The 20,164-nt window shown below is 47.7% G+C and overlaps 1 protein-coding gene across 2 annotated transcripts in view; it reads left to right on the top strand.

Annotated features, from left to right (window-relative positions):
• uxs1 (UDP-glucuronate decarboxylase 1) overlaps positions 1 to 20,164 on the top strand; it is a 121,403-nt gene that overhangs the window by 24,719 nt on the left and 76,520 nt on the right. For both annotated transcript variants that reach the window (XR_010462706.1, XM_029644360.2), the window contains exons 5-8: positions 5,066 to 5,126; positions 7,311 to 7,491; positions 16,090 to 16,194; positions 18,174 to 18,233. Coding sequence is in view for 1 of the 2 variants with exons in the window: in XM_029644360.2 (XP_029500220.2) it covers positions 5,066 to 5,126; positions 7,311 to 7,491; positions 16,090 to 16,194; positions 18,174 to 18,233 (407 nt within the window). In the remaining variant the exon portion in view is untranslated. The remainder of the gene's footprint in view (positions 1 to 5,065; positions 5,127 to 7,310; positions 7,492 to 16,089; positions 16,195 to 18,173; positions 18,234 to 20,164) is intronic.

The raw sequence follows: 20,164 nt of genomic DNA, 5'->3' as shown, positions 1-20,164 counted from the left end.
GCACACAGACCGCATGAGAGAGGAACGTTTAAATTTAAATTTTGTAATTTAAAAAAAAACATGTTTTATTTTACTTTCATGTAATTAGGCAAGTCAGTTAAGAACAAATTCTTATTTTCAATGACGACAGATTTTGACCTTGTCAGCTCAGGGATTCGATCTTGCAACCTTCCGGTTACTAGTCCAACGCTCTAACCACGAGGCTATCTGCCGCCCAATTGTACATCCTGCAAGAGCAAAATGTGTCAGTCTAGCGATGTTTCTGCTGCAGAACATGTCATCTTTGCAAAACAATGGCCACCCAATTGATACAAATAATCATGATATAGTCTTGTTCTGCCTACTTTGCTGTTTGCATTTCATTTAGAAGGTTTATGGGGAATGTATTTCTGTCTACCCACAAGATGCCAGTTATCATTAGCATCGCTACCTGGCTACATACGGACTGATACAAACGAGCGCACAAAACAGACAGACGGGTAATATTGCTGGAAATGAATTAGCAGATATTGTGTTAAGTTTGGCTTTTTATGCCAGTAGTGGCTAACCAGGGTTGGGATAATGTCAATGTGGCTTTGATTGGAAAGTAGCCAGGAGCTTTATGTGTATGACAGTTTGTGATGGGACACATAGAAAAACGCATGTACTTTCTTTCAGATTAGATTGGCAAGCTACTCACAGTGGGGATATGAGTTACTCGTAGCTCGCGTTCTACCTGTTGGAGGCCCCTGATCTAGGAGCATGAGAACAAGAGGAGAGAGGGTCAGCTTTGGCAGTGCAGGTCTCCATGATCTAGGAGGATGAGAACCAGACGAGAGACGGTCAGCTTTGGCAGTGCAGGTCTCCATGATCTAGGAGGATGAGAACCAGACGAGAGACGGTCAGCTTTGGCAGTGCAGGTCTCCATGATCTAGGAGGATGAGAACCAGACGAGAGAGGGTCAGCTTTGGCAGTGCAGGTCTCCATGATCTAGGAGGACGAGAACCAGACGAGAGTCAGCGGTGCAGGTCTCCATGATCTAGGAGGATGACGGTCAGCTTTGGCAGTGCAGGTCTCCATGATCTAGGAGGATGAGGGTCAAGGTCTCCATGATCTAGGAGGATGAGAACAAGAGGAGAGAGGGTCAGCTTTGGCAGTGCAGGTCTCCATGATCTAGGAGGATAGGAGGATGAGAACATGATCTAGGAGGATGAGAACCAGACGAGAGGGTCAGCTTTGGCAGTGCAGGTCTCCATGATCTGATCGAGAGGTCAGGATGAGTGGCAGTGCAGGTCTCCATGATCTAGGAGGATGAGAACAAGAGCAGAGAGGGTCAGCTTTGGCAGTGCAGGTCTCCATGATCTAGGAGGATGAGAACCAGACGAGAGACGGTCAGCTTTGGCAGTGCAGGTCTCCATGATCTAGGAGGATGAGAACCAGACGAGAGAGGGTCAGCTTTGGCAGTGCAGGTCTCCATGATCTAGGAGGATGAGAACAAGAGGAGAGAGGGTCAGCTTTGGCAGTGCAGGTCTCCATGATCTAATTAATTAACATTAAATTCTCTGGCTACAGCTCTGGTGGACATTTCTGCAGTCAGCATGCAAATTGCACACACTCTCAACTTGAGACCTCTGTGGCATTGTTGTGTGACAAAACGGCACATTTTAAAGTTGCCTTTTGTTGGCCCCAGCACAAGGTGCACGTGTGTAAACAGCATGGTCATTAATAAGCTTCTTGATATGCCACATTTGTCAGTTGGATGGATTATCTTGGCAAAGGAGAAATGCTCACTAACAGGGAAGTCAACACATTAGTGAAACATGGGACCAACTCTACATGTTGTGTTTATATTTTGGTTCAGTGTAGTTTCAACGTTATTGACGGTTTTGAAAAACCGTGGCTATTTACAAATACCCTGGTATACCGCCTAACACACACACACACACACACACACACACACACACACACACACACACACACACACACACACACACACACACACACACACACACAGAGTCATCAGAACGTCCCCAGGCATGATTAATCATGGAACTAAATCCCATATCAATGCCTCTCTGGGCACCTGTCTGCCCCACGTTAAGTTCACCCAGCTTCCTGAGTATGCCTCTTAAAGACTCACCATGCCGTCTCGACCAAACACGGCCAAATTGGATGGAAATCTAATTTCGCCCTAACGGCACATTTTTCAGAGATAAGTCGTGAGGGACAAATCAGTAGTGAGCGAGAAGGACTGAGAAGCAGGAAAAAATCTATCGGTTTTTGCAAATCAATCCCAGAACAACAGCAAAGGACCTTGTGAAGATGCTGGCGGAAACAGGTTCAAAAGTATCTATATCCACAGTAAAACGAGTCCTATATCGACATAACCTGAAAGGCCGTTCAGCAAGGAAGAAGTCACTGCTCCAAAACCGCCACAAAAACCCAGACTGCGGTTTGCAACTGCACATGGGGACAAAGATCATACTTTTTGGAGAAATGTCCTCTGGTCTGATGAAACAAATATATAATTGTTTGGGCATAATGACCATCATTATGTTTGGAGGAAAAAGGGGGAGGCTTGCAAGCCGAAGAACACCTTCCCAACCGTGAAGCACGGGGGTGGGAGCATGTTGTGGGGGTGTTTTGCTGCAGAAGGGACTGGTGCACTTCACAAATATATATTTGGACATATTGAAGCAACATTTCAAGGCATCAGTCAGGAAGTTAAAGCTTGGTCGCAAACGGGTCTTCCAAATGGACAATGACTCCAAGCATACTTCCAAAGTTGTGGAAAAATGGCTTACGGACAACAAAGTCAAGGTATTGGAGTGGCCATCACAAAGCCCTGACCTCAATCAGTTCTTGGAGGGGGGAATGACTCCTGTTCTGTTAGGTAACATATCGGCCCCACAATGGCCTTGAATGGGCTGTGTGATTGGGGTGAAATAGTGAATATGTCTCCCTCTTTTCTGAATGGTTTAGGAGGTAGATAGTTTGCAACTCCCCAAAGAAAAGAGTGTATTGTCACGCTGGTTATGTGTTTTTTCCATCTCCCCTGTGGCCCAGTCTCCCCTGTGGCCCAGTCTCCCCTGTGGCCCAGTCTCCCCTGTGGCCCAGTCTTCCCTGGGGGGATATGGAGGGCCACGACACACACGTCTCCCTGCCACGACACACACGTCTCCCTGCCACGACACACACGTCTCCCTGCCACGACACACACGTCTCCCTGCCACAATCACACGTCTCCCTGTCACGACACACACGTCTCCCTGTCACGACACACACGTCTCCCTGTCACGACACACACGTCTCCCTGTCACGACACACACGTCTCCCTGTCACAATCACGTCTCCCTGTCACAATCACACGTCTCCCTGTCACGACACACACGTCTCCCTGTCACGACACACACGTCTCCCTGCCACAATCACACTGCTCCCTGTCACAATCACACTGCTCCCTGTCACAATCACACTGCTCCCTGCCACAATCACACTGCTCCTGTCACGTCTCTCCCTGTCACGACACCTGTCTCCCTGTCACAATCACACGTCTCCCTGTCACAATCACACGTCTCCCTGTCACAATCACACTGCTCCCTGTCACAATCACACTGCTCCCGACACACCCTGTCTCCCTGTCACTGTCACAACACGTCTCCCTCACGACACCACGTCTCCCTCACACACGTCTCCCTGCCACGACACACACTGCTCCCTGCCACGACACACACTGCTCCCTGCCACAATCACACTGCTCCCTGTCACAATCACACGTCTCCCTGTCACGACACACACGATCACACTGCTCCCTGTCGCGACACACACTGCTCCCTGTCGCGACACACACGTCTCCCTGCCACGTCACAACGTCTCCCTGCCACGACACACACTGCTCCCTCCCTTTCACAAATCACACTGCTAATAATCCCAGATGATGTCCCTAAAGAGGTCCTCACTGTTCTGTTCACTGTTACTCTCTCCATGTCAGCCAACTCATCAACTGCTCCATGACTTATAGATGGATATCATGGCTTTGATTTGTATTAATGACTTTCCTCACACGTCTCCCTCACGACACACACGTCTCCCTGTCACGACGTCACACTCTCCCTGTCACGACACACACGTCTCCCTGTCACAATCACACGTCTCCCTGTCACAATCACACGTCTCCCTGTCACGACACATCACGACACACTGTCTCCCTGTCACGACACACACGTCTCCCTGCTCACCTCTCCCTGCCACGACACACACTGCTCCCTGTCGCGACACACACTGTCTCCCTGTCGCGACACACACTGTCTCCTGTCTCCTGTCACAATCACACGTGCTCCCTGTCACGACGCAATCACACACACTGCTCCCTGTCGCGACACACACTGCTCCCTGTCGCGACACACACTGCTCCCTGTCGCGACACACACGTCTCCCTGCCGCGACACACTGTCTCCCTGTCACGACACACACTGCTCCCTGTCACGACACACACTGCTCCCTGTCACGACACACACGTCTCCCTGCCACAATCACACTGCTCCCTGTCACAATCACACTGCTCCCTGTCACAATCACACTGCTCCCTGTCACAATCACACTGCTCCCTGTCACAATCACACTGCTCCCTGTCACAATCACACTGCTCCCTGTCACGATCACACTGCTCCCTGTCACGATCACACTGCTCCCTGTCACGATCACACTGCTCCCTGTCACGACTCACACTGCTCCCTGTCACGACACACACTGCTCCCTGTCGCGACACACACGTCTCCCTGCCACGTCACACACGTCTCCCTGCCACGACACACACTGCTCCCTCCCTTTCACAATCAGTGTTAACCCACAGGCCAGAGGGGCCAAGCCTAATAATAAGCCCAGATGATGTCCCTAAAGAGGTCCTCTACTGTTCTGTTCTGGACTGTTACTCATCTCTCAGCATGATAGACCCAGTAGCCTTACAACTCTCATCAACATGATGCTCACACATGACTTATAGATGGATATCATGGCTTTGATTTGTATTAATGTACTTTCCTCCAATCGAAGGTTTAATTTCTGGAATGTTTATTCTGATTTCCAGTTTCTCTCAGAAATACCCCCCTGTGAAGTTCCTCTCGGAGAAGGATCGGAAAAGGATTTTGGTGAGTGTTTCAAAATGCATGCACCCCACACACAAACACACACGTTCCTCTCTTACCTCTGAGATCACAACCCTGGACTTAAAGCATGAATCTGTTTCATGGCTCCATCTCCACCTCTTCTACCCATCCTCCTTTCCTGCTGCCCTCAGCCAGTCAGCCCTCTTAGACGTTCAATTACTTTTCAATTTTCTCTCTGGTCGTCATTCTTCCCTGGCTTGACACTCTTTAAAAAAATATATATATATATATATATGTTAACTCCCTCAGAGATATATATATATATATATATATATATATATATATATATATAAAACATATATTGCCCTGTGGAGAATCATACCTTTTTGATCAGATCTCTGCTCTGAAACCATGTCAGGGAACATGTGTGTGTGTGAAATGTGTGTGTACGTTACTATGCGCCTGTGGCAGTAACTTCAGTGCCTGTTGTGCTGCTCTGAGGCTGAGAGCCCCAACAGGGTCATGATTTCCTGGGCTTGCGTAAGCCACCACTCACTGGACACTTGAGTTGACTCCCCACTGAGTTGTCTGGCTGGCAAACCTAGTTCCATACTAAACACATCCTCTCGTATACATCTGATCATTTCCCATTAGGGATTACACTTTCGGACAGGTCTGTTGTGTCTGTCCAGCTGGTTGGCTGGCTGCTAGACCCGTATCCAAACATGCTTGCTCTTTAATGGACAACCAACAGCAACTAGCTTGAAGGCAGGTCTGTCTGACTGAAATGGTGCTTTCCCAATCTCAATATAAACAGCTTTCTATTAACCTCAGCCTATACTATTATTCTCTTTCTCCCCCATGTTATGCTCCCCCAAGTTAGATGTCCCAAGTTGTCTCTTGTATCTGAAGTTAAGATCTTACCAGAATTCGGACACACTGAAAGTTTGCTCTCTCTCCCGTCTTCCCTTTGTCATGGTTATCCTGAACTAGAGCCATGTTACTCTGTCGTGGTTATCCTGAACTAGATCCATGTTACTCTGTCGTGGTTATCCTGAACTAGATCCATGTTACTCTGTCGTGGTTATCCTGAACTAGATCCATGTTACTCTGTCATGGTTATCCTGAACTAGATCCATGTTACTCTGTCGTGGTTATCCTGAACTAGATCCATGTTACTCTGTCGTGGTTATCCTGAACTAGATCCATGTTACTCTCTCATGGTTATCCTGAATTAGATCCATGTTACTCTGTCGTGGTTATCCTGAACTAGAGCCATGTTACTCTGTCGTGGTTATCCTGAACTAGATCCATGTTACTCTGTCGTGGTTATCCTGAACTAGATCCATGTTACTCTGTCTAGATGGCTCTGTCTCCTCCCCGTCTCATGGTGTGATCCTCTATGCCCCGGTCTAGATCATAGGCAGGGTGTCTTCGTGGGGTCTCTTTCTGTCTCCCTCCCTCATGGTGTGATCCTCTATGCCCCGGTCTAGATCATAGGCAGGGTGTCTTCGTGGGGTCTCTTTCTGTCTCCCTCCCTCATGGTGTAACCCTCTATGCCCCGGTCTAGATCATAGGCAGGGTGTCTTCGTGGGGTCTCTTTCTGTCTCCCTCCCTCATGGTGTAACCCTCTATGCCCCGGTCTAGATCATAGGCAGGGTGTCTTCGTGGGGTCTCTTTCTGTCTCCCTCCCTCATGGTGTGATCCTCTATGCCCCGGTCTAGATCATAGGCAGGGTGGTCTTCGTGGGGTCTCTTTCTGTCTCCCTCCCTCATGGTGTGATCCTCTATGCCCCGGTCTAGATCATAGGCAGGGTGTCTTCGTGGGGTCTCTTTCTGTCTCCCTCATGGTCTAGATCATAGGCAGGGTGTCTTCGTGGGGTCTCTTTCCTCATGGTGTAACCCTCTATGCCCCGGTCTAGATCATAGGCAGGGTGGTCTTCGTGGGGTCTCTTTCTGTCTCCCTCCCTCATGGTGTGATCCTCTATGCCCCGGTCTAGATCATAGGCAGGGTGTCTTCGTGGGGTCTCTTTCTGTCTCCCTCCCTCATGGTGTAACCCTCTATGCCCCGGTCTAGATCATAGGCAGGGTGGTCTTCGTGGGGTCTCTTTCTGTCTCCCTCCCTCATGGTGTGATCCTCTATGCCCCGGTCTAGATCATAGGCATGGTGTCTTCGTGGGGTCTCTTTCTGTCTCCCTCCCTCATGGTGTAACCCTCTATCCCCTAGATAACGGGCGGCGCAGGCTTTGTTGGCTCCCATCTGACTGATAAGCTGATGATGGACGGCCATGAGGTGACGGTGGTGGACAACTTCTTCACTGGCCGCAAGAGGAACGTGGAGCACTGGATCGGCCACGAGAACTTTGAGCTCATCAACCACGACGTGGTGGAGCCGCTCTACATCGAAGGTGAGTGAAGACGCACTCAGAAACACGCACAGAAACGCACACGCACACAGAAACACGCACAGAAACGCACACAGAAACACACACGCACACAGACACACACGCACACAGACACACGCGCACACAGACACACGCGCACAGAAACACACACGCGCACAGAAACACACACGCGCACAGAAACACACACGCGCACAGAAACACACACGCGCACAGAAACACACACGCGCACAGAAACACACACGCGCACAGAAACAGACGCGCACACAGACACACATGCACAGAAACACACACGCACAGAAACACACACGCGTACAATCACATATAGTGGCACATATAATAGGGACACTGAATAGACACGGATTGCCACACAGTACTGTAATCTCCTGCTTCGCTTAACTTGTGTTAGAAGACCAGGTGTGAGAATATACCACTAGATTGAAACATCTCTCTCTCTCTCCCCCCTGTAAGATTTGATCAGTCAGTCTGTCCAACAGGCTTCTGGGCTGTTCCACCAATTCGGTGGCTTTCGAGATGTGTAACTTGGTGAAAAAATACGTTTGATTTCATCTAGTTTTAACATTCTGTCATAAAGAGCAAATGTTCAAGGTTTTCCCATCAAGAGGTTCAATAAATGACTATACTAACTGCTTATTCAGTGCCAAATTAATAGGGCCTCCTGAGTGGTGCAGATGTCTAAGGCATTGCATCGCGGTGCTAGGGGTGTCACTACAGATCCGGTTTCAATCCCGGGCTGTGTCGCAGGCGGCAGTGACCGGGAGACCCATGGGACAGCGCACAATTGGCCCAGCGTCGTCCGGGTTAGGGGGGGTTTGGCCGGCTGGGATGTCCTTGTCCGATCGTACTCTAGCGGCTCATTGTGGCGGCCGGGCACATGCAAACTGACTTCGGTCATAAGTGGAACCACCAAGACTCTCCCTAGAGCCCCTAGAGCTATTCAGAATCGAGGGAAAGATGAACAGGGCAAAGTATAGAGAGATCCTTTATGGAAACCTGCTCCAGAGGGCTCAGGACCTCAGACTGGGGCGAAGGTTCACCTTCCAACAGGACAACAACCTTAAGCACACAGCCAACACATCGTTCAAGTGGCTTCGGGACAAGTCTCAATGTCCTTGAGTGGCCCAGCCAGAGCCTGGAATTGAACCTGATCGAAACATCTCTGGAGAGACCTGAAAATAGCTGTGCATCAATGCTCCCTTCCATCCTAACAGAGCTTGAGAGGATCTGCAGAGAAGAATGGGAGAAACTCCCCAAATACAGGTGTGCCAAGCTTGTCGCATCATACCCAAGAAGACTCCAGGCTGTAATCGCTGCCAAAGGTGCTTCAACAAAGTACTGTGTAAAGGGTCTGAATACTTATGTGTGCGCAATGATTGTTGCCACGACCGGTGGTTAGACCAGTGACGTCGAGCGCTGGTGAGGGGGAGTAGACATGAAAGAAAGTGTTGCAATCACTGCCTTTTAGGTGGTTGTATCATACCGTCTCCTTCCTGAGTGGTACGACGGCTGCGTGGTCCCATGGTGTTTATACTTGCATACTATTGTTTGTACAGATGAACTTGGTACCTTCAGGCATTTGAAAATTGCTCCCAAGAATGAACCAGACTTGTGGAGGTCTACAATTTGGCTGAATTCTTTAGATTTTCCCACGTCAAGCAAAGAGGCATTGAGTTTGAAGGCCTTGAAATCCATCCACAGGTACACCTCCAATGGACTCAAATGATGTCAATTAGCCTATCAGAAGCTTCTAAAGCCATAACATCATGTTCTCGAATTTTCCAAGCTGTTTCAAGGCACAGTCAACATAGTGTATGTAAACTTCTGACCCACTGGAATTGTGATATCGTGAAATAATCTGTCTGTAAACAATTGTTGGAAAAATGACTTGTGTCATGCATAAAGTAGATGTCCTAACCGACTTGCCAAAATTATAGTTTGTTAACAAAAAATTTGTGGAGTGGTTGAAAAAAGAGTTTTAATGAGTCCATCCTAATTGTATGTAAACTTCCGACTTCAACTGTAAGTCTAGTTTTTTTTTTTTTTTTTTTTTGGGCAATGGTGTCTAGATGGAATTGTATTTGTGGTCCTTGCATCTGGACCTTTTTTGGAACACTGTTATTTTTGTCTTTCTGAGATCTACAGTCAGGGCCCGGGTCTGACAGTGTCTGTGCAGAAGATCTAGTTGTTGCTGTAGGCCCTCCTTGGTTAGGGACAGAAGCACCAAACAGGAGACTTTTCACTTCATATATATATATATCCCTGTCTCACCCCACGGCCCTGTGGAAATAAAGTTTTTTTTTGTTGCTGATTTTAAATGTGCACTTGTTGATTGTGTTCATGGATTTTAGAATATCTTTTGTTTTTCCCACAACACCACTTTATATCAATTTGTATAGCCAAATTGAGTCAAAAGCTTTTTTGAAATCAACAAAGCATGAAAATACTTTGCCTTTTACGGTGTGCAGGGTGAATACGTGGTCTGTCGTACGGTAATTTGGTAAAACGCCAATGTGACTAATGATAATGCAGAGGATTTCCCCAAGGTTACTGTTGACGCATATCCCACGGTAGTTATTGGGGTCAAATTTGTCTCCACTTTTGTGGATTGGGGTCCTTGTTTCCAACTATAGGAGAAGATGCCAGAGCTGAGGGTGATGTTACCAAGTTTAAGTAGAGCCAATTGGAATTTGTGGTCTGTATATTTTATCATTTAATTTAGGATACCATCAAAACCGCAGGCCTTTTGGGTTGAAGGATTTGTATTTTGTCTTGTAGTTCATTCAATGTAATTGGAGAATCCAGTGGGTTCTGGTAGTCTTTAGTAGTTGATTCTAAGATTTGTATTTGATCATGTATATGTTTTTTTACTGTTTGTTTTCTGTTATAGAACCAAAAAGATTGGAAAAGTGGTTTATCCATACATCTCCATTTTGGATAGATAGCTCTTTGATTGGAAAAGTGGTTTATCCATACATCTCCATTTTGGATAGATAGCTCTTTGATTGGAAAAGTGGTTTATCCATACATCTCCATTTTGGATAGATAGCTCTTTGATTGGAAAAGTGGTTTATCCATACATCTCCATTTTGGATAGATAGCTCTTTGATTGGAAAAGTGGTTTATCCATACATCTCCATTTTGGATAGATAGCTCTTTGATTGGAAAAGTGGTTTATCCATACATCTCCATTTTGGATAGATAGCTCTTTGTGTTGTTTGTTTAATGTGTTCCAATTTTCCCAGAAGTGGTTAGAGCCTATGGATTCTTCACGTACGTTGAGCTGATATCTGACGTGCTGTTCCTTCTTTCTTTTTTCCGTAGTGTATTTCTGTATTGTTTTAGTGATTCACCGTAGTGAAGGCTCAAGTTTTCTGGGTCTCTGTTTTTGGTTGGATAGATTTCTCAATTTCTTTCTTAGTTTGATGCAGAAACCTATTTGTCATTGTTGTTAATTTTCTTAGGTTGTCTGCTTGACATTTTTAGATTTAATAGGGAAGCTGAGAGCTCAAAAAAAGGTTTAGGTTTTCTACTGCAAAGTTTACACCTTCACTATTACAGTGAAACATTTTGTCCAGGAAGTTATCTAGAAGGGGTTGAATTTGTTGTTGCCTAATTGTTTTTTTGGTAGGTTTCTACACTACTTTCTTTCCATCTATAGCATTTCTTCATGTTATGCAATTCCTTTGGCTTTGAAACCTCATTGACTATTGCACTGTTCAAGTAGACTGGGATTTTGCTGTGCTCTGATAGGGGTGTCAGTGGGCTGACTGTGAACGGTGTGAGAGACTCTGAGTTGAGGTCAGTGATAAAGTAATCTACAGTACTACTACCAAGGGATGAGCTCTAGGTGTACCTACCTCGAAGCCTACCATTGATTATGTACAGACCTAGCCTGCGACAGAGATACAGGTGTTGTGACCCATTTTTGTTGGTTGTTTTGTCATAGTTGTGTCTAGGGGGGCATATTTGGGAGGGAATGCTGTCACCTCCAGGTAGATATTTTTCCCCCTGTGTGCTGAGAGTGTCAGGTTCTTGTCCACTTCTTGCATTTAGGTCACAACTGACTAGTCGGTTGATCTCCCTCTATGATGGAGAAGCTGTCATCGTCAAAGTATAGGGATTCTACTGGGGGGATATAGATATACAATTTCCTTATTCATTTCTAGCCAGATGTAAAATGTTCCTCTCGACTAATTGAATAGTGTGGGTTAGGTCTCTCTCTCGCTGTCCTCTCTCTCTCGCTGTCCTCTCTCTCTCGCTGTCCTCTCTCTCTCGCTGTCCTCTCTCTCTCGCTGTCCTCTCTCTCTCGCTGTCCTCTCTCTCTCGCTGTCCTCTCTCTCTCGCTGTCCTCTCTCTCTCTCTCTCGCTGTCCTCTCTCTGTCCTCTCTCTGTCCTCTCGCTGTCCTCTCGCTGTCCTCTCGCTGTCCTCTCTCTCTCGCTGACCTCTCTCTCTCGCTGTCCTCTCTCTCTCGCTGTCCTCTCTCTCTCGCTGACCTCTCTCTCTCGCTGACCTCTCTCTCTCGCTGCCCTCTCTCTCTCGCTGCCCTCTCTCTCTCGCTGCCCTCTCGCTCTCGCTGCCCTCTCGCTCTCGCTGCCCTCTCGCTCTCGCTGCCCTCTCGCTCTCGCTGCCCTCTCGCTCTCGCTGCCCTCTCGCTCTCGCTGCCCTCTCGCTCTCGCTGCCCTCTCGCTCTCGCTGCCCTCTCGCTCTCTGCCCTCGCTCTCTGCCCTCGCTCTCTGCCCTCGCTCTCTGCCCTCGCTCTCGCTCTCTGCCCTCGCTCTCTGCCCTCGCTCTCTGCCCTCGCTCTCTGCCCTCGCTCTCTGCCCTCGCTCTCTGCCCTCTGCTCTCTGCCCTCGCTCTCACTCTCTGCCCTCTCTTCTCTCTCTCTGCCCTCGCTCTCGCTCTCTGCCCCCTCTCTCTCTCTCGCCCTCTCTGCCCTCTCTCTCACCCTCACTCTGCCCTACCTTTCTGCTATTTCTGCTCTTTCTGCTCTCTCCCTCTTTATGCCCTCTCTCTCTCTCTCTGTCCTCTCTATCTCTATGCCCCCTCTCTCTCTGCCTCTCACCTGCCACCTCAACTCTTCTCTTTCTCATTTCCTTAGTCACACCTCTCACCTGTTTATTCCCTCACTTCTTTTCACCCTTCTAGCCACGGTGATCCCTCACCCACCTCATCTCACTCTCCCCTCTTTCCTTCTCTCTCTGTCCCCTCTCTCCATACCCCGTGGACCCCCCCTCACCCCTCTACTTCCCCTTTGGTCCCTCTCCATAGAGCTATCCCCATGTCAGCGGCCGAAACTGATTGCAATGACGTCAGGTTGAATACTGGTTGTATAAGGGCGATCTATCAATGTATTTTTCCCTTCTCTATTTCCCCTCTTTCTCTCTCCTCTATTTCCCCTCTTTCTCTCTCCTCTATTTCCCCTCTTTCTCTCCTATTTCCCCTCTTTCTCGCTCCTCTCTTTCCCCTCTTTCTCTCCTTCTCTATTTCCCCTCTTTCTCGCTCCTCTATTTCCCCTCTTTCTCGCTCCTCTCTATTTCCCCTCTTTCTCTCCTTCTCTATTTCCCCTCTTTCTCTCTCCTCTATTTCCCCTCTTTCTCGCTCCTCTCTATTTCCCCTCTTTCTCTGCTCCTCTATTTCCCCTCTTTCTCTCCTTCTCTATTTCCCCTCTTTCTCTGCTCCTCTATTTCCCCTCTTTCTCTGCTCCTCTATTTCCCCTCTTTCTCTGCTCCTCTATTTCCCCTCTTTCTCTGCTCCTCTATTTCCCCTCTTTCTCGCTCCTCTATTTCCCCTCTTTCTCGCTCCTCTATTTCCCCTCTTTCTCGCTCCTCTCTATTTCCCCTCTTTCTCTCTCCTCTTTCTTTCCCCTCTTTCTCTCTCCTCTATTTCCCCTCTTTCTCTCTCCTCTATTTCCCCTCTTTCTCTCTCCTCTTTCTTTCCCCTCTTTCTCTCTCCTCTTTCTTTCCCCTCTTTCTCTCTCCTCTATTTCCCCTCTCGTTCTGGGATAATGGTGTTGTGAGCCATGACCAGCCTTTCAAAGCACTTTATGGCTACAGACGTGAGTGCTACGCGTAGGTAGTCATTTAGGCAGGTTACCTTAGTGTTCTTGGGCACAGGGACTATGGTGGTCTGCTTAAAACATGTTATTAGAGGCTCGGATTGGGAGAGGTTGAAAATATCAGTGAAGACACTTGCCAGTTGGTCAGCTCATGCTCTGAGTACGACTCCTGGTAACCCCTGCGGCCTTGTGAATGTTGACCTGTTTTAATGGTCTTACTCACATCGGCTGTGGAGAGCATGATCACAGTCTTCCGGAACAGCTGGTGCTCTCATGCATATTTCAGTGTTATTAAAGCAGGAAGCACCAGTGACTCAATCAATGAAAAAGTGGTCAGATGAAGCAGATGCTAAGCTCACATCGGCTGAGCATCCTTCCAGTGTAGTAGCGGCTGATCATAACATCCTTCTGGTGCAGTAGCAGCTGATCATAACATCCTTCTGGTGCAGTAGCAGCTGATCATAACATCCTTCTGGTGCAGTAGCAGCTGATCATAACATCCTTCTGGTGCAGTAGCGGCTGATCATAACATCCTTCTAATGCAGTAGCGGCTGATCATAACATCCTTCTAATGCAGTAGCAGCTGATCATAACATCCTTCTAATGCAGTAGCAGCTGATCATAACATCCTTCTAATGCAGTAGCAGCTGATCATAACATTCTAATGCAGTAGCAGCTGATCATAACATCCTTCTAATGCAGTAGCAGCTGATCATAACATCCTTCTAATGCAGTAGCAGCTGATCATAACATCCTTCTGGTGCAGTAGCAGCTGATCATAACATCCTTCTGGTGCAGTAGCGGCTGATCATAACATCCTTCTGGTGCAGTAGCGGCTGATCATAACATCCTTCTAATGCAGTAGCGGCTGATCATAACATCCTTCTGGTGCAGTAGCAGCTGATCATAACATCCTTCTGGTGCAGTAGCAGCGTATCATAACATCCTTCTGGTGCAGTAGCAGCTGATCATAACATCCTTCTAATGCAGTAGCAGCTGATCATAACATCCTTCTGGTGCAGTAGCAGCTGATCATAACATCCTTCTAATGCAGTAGCAGCTGATCATAACATCATTCTAATGCAGTAGCAGCTGATCATAACATCCTTCTAATGCAGTAGCAGCTGATCATAACATCCTTCTGGTGCAGTAGCAGCTGATCATAACATCCTTCTAATGCAGTAGCAGCTGATCATAACATCCTTCTAATGCAGTAGCAGCTGATCATAACATCCTTCTAATGCAGTAGCAGCTGATCATAACATCCTAATGCAGTAGCAGCTGATCATAACATCCTTCTGGTGCAGTAGCAGCTGATCATAACATCCTTCTGGTGCAGTAGCAGCTAATCATAACATCCTTCTGGTGCAGTAGCAGCTGATCATAACATCCTTCTGGTGCAGTAGCAGCTGATCATAACATCCTTCTAATGCAGTAGCAGCTGATCATAACATCCTTCTAATGCAGTAGCAGCTGATCATAACATCCTTCTAATGCAGTAGCAGCTGATCATAACATCCTTCTGGTGCAGTAGCAGCTGATCATAACATCCTTCTGGTGCAGTAGCAGCTGATCATAACATCCTTCTGGTGCAGTCGCAGCTGATCATAACATCCTTCTAGTGCAGTAGCAGCTGATCATAACATCTTAATGCAGTAGCAGCTGATCATAACATCCTTCTAATGCAGTAGCAGCTGATCATAACATCCTTCTAATGCAGTAGCAGCTGATCATAACATCCTTCTAATGCAGTAGCAGCTGATCATAACATCATTCTGGTGCAGTAGCAGCTTATAACATCCTTCTGGTGCAGTAGCAGCTGATCACAACATCCTTCTAATGCAGTAGCAGCTGATCATAACATTCTAATGCAGTAGCAGCTGATCATAACATCCTTCTGGTGCAGTAGCAGCTGATCATAACATCCTTCTGGTGCAGTAGCAGCTGATCATAACATCCTTCTAATGCAGTAGCAGCTGATCATAACATCCTTCTGGTGCAGTAGCAGCTGATCATAACATCCTTCTGGTGCAGTAGCAGCTGATCATAACATCCTTCTAATGCAGTAGCAGCTGATCATAACATCCTTCTAATCCAGTAGCAGCTGATCATAACATCCTTCACTATGATGTTCTTTTCTACCAGACACCAACCACTGTTATTCATTGTGCCTTTACAATACCATGTCCTTAATGTATTCTTTCTGCAGGTGTGCAAATAATTACATTAATCTCTCTCCCCTCCTATTTTCTCTTTCCACCCTCCCTCTCGCTCTCTCTCTCGCTTTTCTCTCTCGCTTTCTCTCTCTCTCTCGCTTTCTCTCTCTCTCGCTTTTCTCTCTCTCGCTTTCTCTCTCTCGCTTTCTCTCTCTCGCTTTCTCTCTCTCTTGCTTTCTCTCTCTCTCTCGCTTTCTCTCTCTCTCGCGCTTTCTCTCTCTCTCGCGCTTTCTCTCTCTTGCTCTCTCTCGCGCTTTCTCTCCCCCCCCTCTCTCTCTCTCTCTCTCTCTCTCTCTCTCTCTCCCCTACAGTGGACCAGATCTATCACCTGGCCTCTCCTGCCTCTCCTCCCAACTACATGTACAATCCCATCAAGACCCTGAAGACTAACACTATAGGAACCCTCAACATGCTGGGTGAGTCAAGAATTACACTGACTGGGTGCAGTGCAGTCCTCTATTTTAGTCTAGTTTGGATCTATCAGTAAGGACTTTTCTTTGCATAGTTTTTGTTTTGTGGTTTTGTAATTTCTACAGATTTGAATGGTAGTTCTGATTATATCTCCAAAACGATGGTGACAACCATCTTCACGGAAACTCCCTTGTCACTGTTTGACAGGCAGATATGATTGGCTGATGATTATAATGAATGGACTGGTGACAAGGCAGGTTTCTCTGACAGTCAGTCGTCAGGGGGTACGGAACATGAGGGAGGAAAGTTAACAAATAACATGGAAGACTGGTCCCTCTAATTACCCCCTCCCTCCCTCCCTCCCTCCCTCCCTCCCTCCCTCCCTCCCTCCCTCCCTCCCTCCCTCCCTCCTTTCCCTCCCTCTCCTCCCTCCCTCCCTCCCTCCCTCCCTTTCCATTCCCTCCTCCCTCCCTCCCTCCCTCCCTCCCTCCCTCCCTCCCTCCCTCCCTCCCTCCCTCCCTCCCTCCCTCCCTCCCTCCCCCTCCCTCCCTCCCTTTCCATTCACCTCTCTCCCTCCACCTCTGCCAATAATCTCTACACCTTTCCCTGCCTCCCTCCCTCTCTCCTTGGCCCCCTCCTCCCCAGAGTGCAGCTGATCCTCCTCCTCCTCTGTCTAGTGTGTGATAGTGGTTGTATTAAGCTCACATCCCTCCATCACATAGCAGAGTAAAGGCATGAGATCCGCTCAAGGCCACCAGTTAGCTTACAGTCCCACATACCTTCCACAGTGAAGACTGAGCAGGCTTGTAGATCTCTTACTCTCTCTGCCATGACACACATATATACCCGCACACTGCTTGAGAAGAGCATGATCAGCTGCAGTGTGTGTGTTACCGCCATATATTGACCAATCGCTCTTCACCTAATCTGCTTCAAGAACAAGATGATGTGTTTCGGATCTGTTAGTGCTTGTATGGAACAAAACCCTGCAGACCCTGCAGTACCATTGCTGACAGACAGACCGGACGTGCGCACACACATCTTTATGGTCCACACTGGTAATAAAGAGACTGCAAGAGACTGCAAGAGCCATCTCTTCGTGAGAGTGTGTAGTAATTTCACATGCGATTGCCACGTTGAGAGTGAAGAGGCATTCATTATCTTAGTAGAAACATTTATGGCACAGAAAACTATGAAATGCATTGCGTGTGAGAGGTTGGAGGCGCCGGGATGTATTTGTCACCAGCATGGCATTTTTATCACATGCATTTTCACTTTGAACATCTCATGCCATCACCCCCACACCAATTTACTGTGCATTTAGTTTTCAGTGTTTTAGAGTGGCAGCGGAGGTTGTTGGGTAATTGGGGTGTAATATACAGCAGGTTAATAGGACATATGAGGGGACTAGATTCCTCTCTCCACAGACATGGAAGTCTTCCTTGCCAAGTGAAAGCCTGGTCACAGATCTGGGCTGGGAAGTGTTTTGCCAACATGTATAGTCAGAGGAGTTGGCTTAAACACGTACAGATCTGGGACCAGGCTGGCGAAGTTGAACTCTTTGATTAGATACACTATACTGGATTGTCCTTTTCCCGCTGTCTGTAAGTGTATCTGGTTCCAGTCCCATTGCTTTGGTTGGATTACCCCTCCCAGATTCTCCTTCTATACTAATCCTGCTCTCATCAACAACAACCTCTCCCTGCTCTGCTCTGTCCCGCTGCTGGGTCCACTCTGAGTTGGATTGATCTAGTCTGTGGCTCTCCCCAGGACAGGCTCTGGGCTTGATTGATCTTGTCTGCCTTTCCACAGGTGTGATGCCTGGCTTTATTACTCTTGCCTGACTCTCCCCAGGCTCCACTCTGGCTTTGATTGATCTAGTCTGTGGCTCTCCCCAGGACAGGCTCTGGGCTTGATTGATCTGGTCTGCTTCTCCATGGTTTTTGTCTCTGGGTCTTATTGCTCTTGTCTTGTATGTTTCCAGGGTTGGCGAAGCGTGTTGGAGCTCGTCTGCTGCTGGCGTCTACGTCTGAGGTGTATGGAGGTAACACACACACACACCATTTAACCAGCGTGGACATTTTATTACGACATCATCTTTCTCTCCCTGACTGACAACTGGTGTTCTGTGTACTGACAACTGGTGTTCTGTGTACTGACAACTGGTGTTCTGTGTACAGACAACTGGTGTTCTGTGTACAGACAACTGGTGTTCTGTGTACAGACAACTGGTGTTCTGTGTACAGACAACTGGTGTTCTGTGTACAGACAACTGGTGTTCTGTGTACAGACAACTGGTGTTCTGTGTACAGACAACTGGTGAGACCGTGTACAGACAACTGGTGAGACCGTGTACAGACAACTGGTGAGACAGTGTACAGACAACTGGTGAGACAGTGTACAGACAACTGGTGAGACCGTGTACAGACAACTGGTGAGACCGTGTACAGACAACTGGTGAGACCGTGTACAGACAACTGGTGAGACCGTGTACAGACAACTGGTGAGACCGTGTACAGACAACTGGTGAGACAGTGTACAGACAACTGGTGTTCTGTGTACTGACAACTGGTGAGACAGTGTACAGACAACTGGTGAGACAGTGTACAGACAACTGGTGAGACCGTGTACAGACAACTGGTGAGACAGTGTACAGACAACTGGTGAGACAGTGTACAGACAACTGGTGAGACAGTGTACAGACAACTGGTGAGACAGTGTACAGACAACTGGTGAGACAGTGTACAGACAACTGGTGAGACAGTGTACAGACAACTGGTGAGACAGTATCTGCTGTTATTGTGGCTAATTGAGGTTCAGCCACAGGTCAGCGGGATGTCTCTGGGGGAGGGAGGATAATGCATCTGGGCTGGGCTGCTGTTCACTCCTGGCCGGATCAAGGTCCTCAGGGTCTCCAAGCTACCAGCTATCTCCATAAACACCCTGAATTCATACGCATGTACGCACCAATGAGCATACAGTACACGCACACACAAAGACAATGATCGCTTTAGTCAATCTTCCGATGAACTCTCTTTCTCACTCTATTTCCTTCTCCCACTGTCTACCACCCGAAGTCGACTACGCGAGTGGCTGACATGAGCCCATTGCCTAGAGAGTTTACCGCTAATTGCCAGAGCCTTCCGCCTGCCTCCTTTATTGATCTCTAGGCTTAGGTACGCTGCCTGACCCCTTTATTAATGATTTATGTGAAGCTAGAGGTGATAGGCTACCCTAGCGAGACAGACCTTTATCGCACCACCACTACAGTAGCCTCCTCTACTGGTGCCAACTGTTGACAGAAAGAGCTAACAGCAATGCTAGGCCTGGAGGACTGGGTGTTTTCATGGAGTTATGACTGTGAATCCCCTCAAACCTTAGTTAAAGCTTGCCAACATGTCTCTTTCATATGCAAATGAGCGTTGTTTTGTTTTCCTACAGTTCAGTAGTTTTAGCCACAGCAGTAACAGGACAGAAGAGGCTGTTGCAGCTGTTATTGTTTGTTTGAGTGGTAATTCCTTTGTGACTGTCCTCAACTCTGCTCACCACGCCTCTGGATAAAGACAACAGTGTCCTGAGGAGCCAATAACAGCATTGCACGCATGCATGCGTTCGTGTGAGCCTTCCCTGGGGTACCAGAGTTATAATAATGAATTATGATATCTAGCTGGAAAACATTAAGTTGTGAACTCTATACTGTAACTAGATCACATGCCGAGTGCTGCACAACAGTGAGTGACTAGCAAGGCTCCGGTCTCTCGTTGTTGTGTGCTTGTAAACAAACACTATGTGACTGGAGACTACCAGTACGCTTCAGTATGAACAATGATGTAACTGGAGACTACCAGTACGCTTCAGTATGAACAATGATGTAACTGGAGACTACCAGTACGCTTCAGTATGAACAATGATGTGACTGGAGACTACCAGTACGCTTCATAATGAACAATGATGTGACTGGAGACTACCAGTACG

This window comes from Oncorhynchus nerka, linkage group LG3 (genome assembly GCF_034236695.1).
Source record: "Oncorhynchus nerka isolate Pitt River linkage group LG3, Oner_Uvic_2.0, whole genome shotgun sequence".
In the NCBI taxonomy this organism is placed as follows: Eukaryota; Metazoa; Chordata; class Actinopteri; order Salmoniformes; family Salmonidae; genus Oncorhynchus; species Oncorhynchus nerka.
The sequence above is the reverse complement of the archived record's forward strand: the minus strand, read 5'-3'. Positions and strand labels throughout refer to the sequence as shown.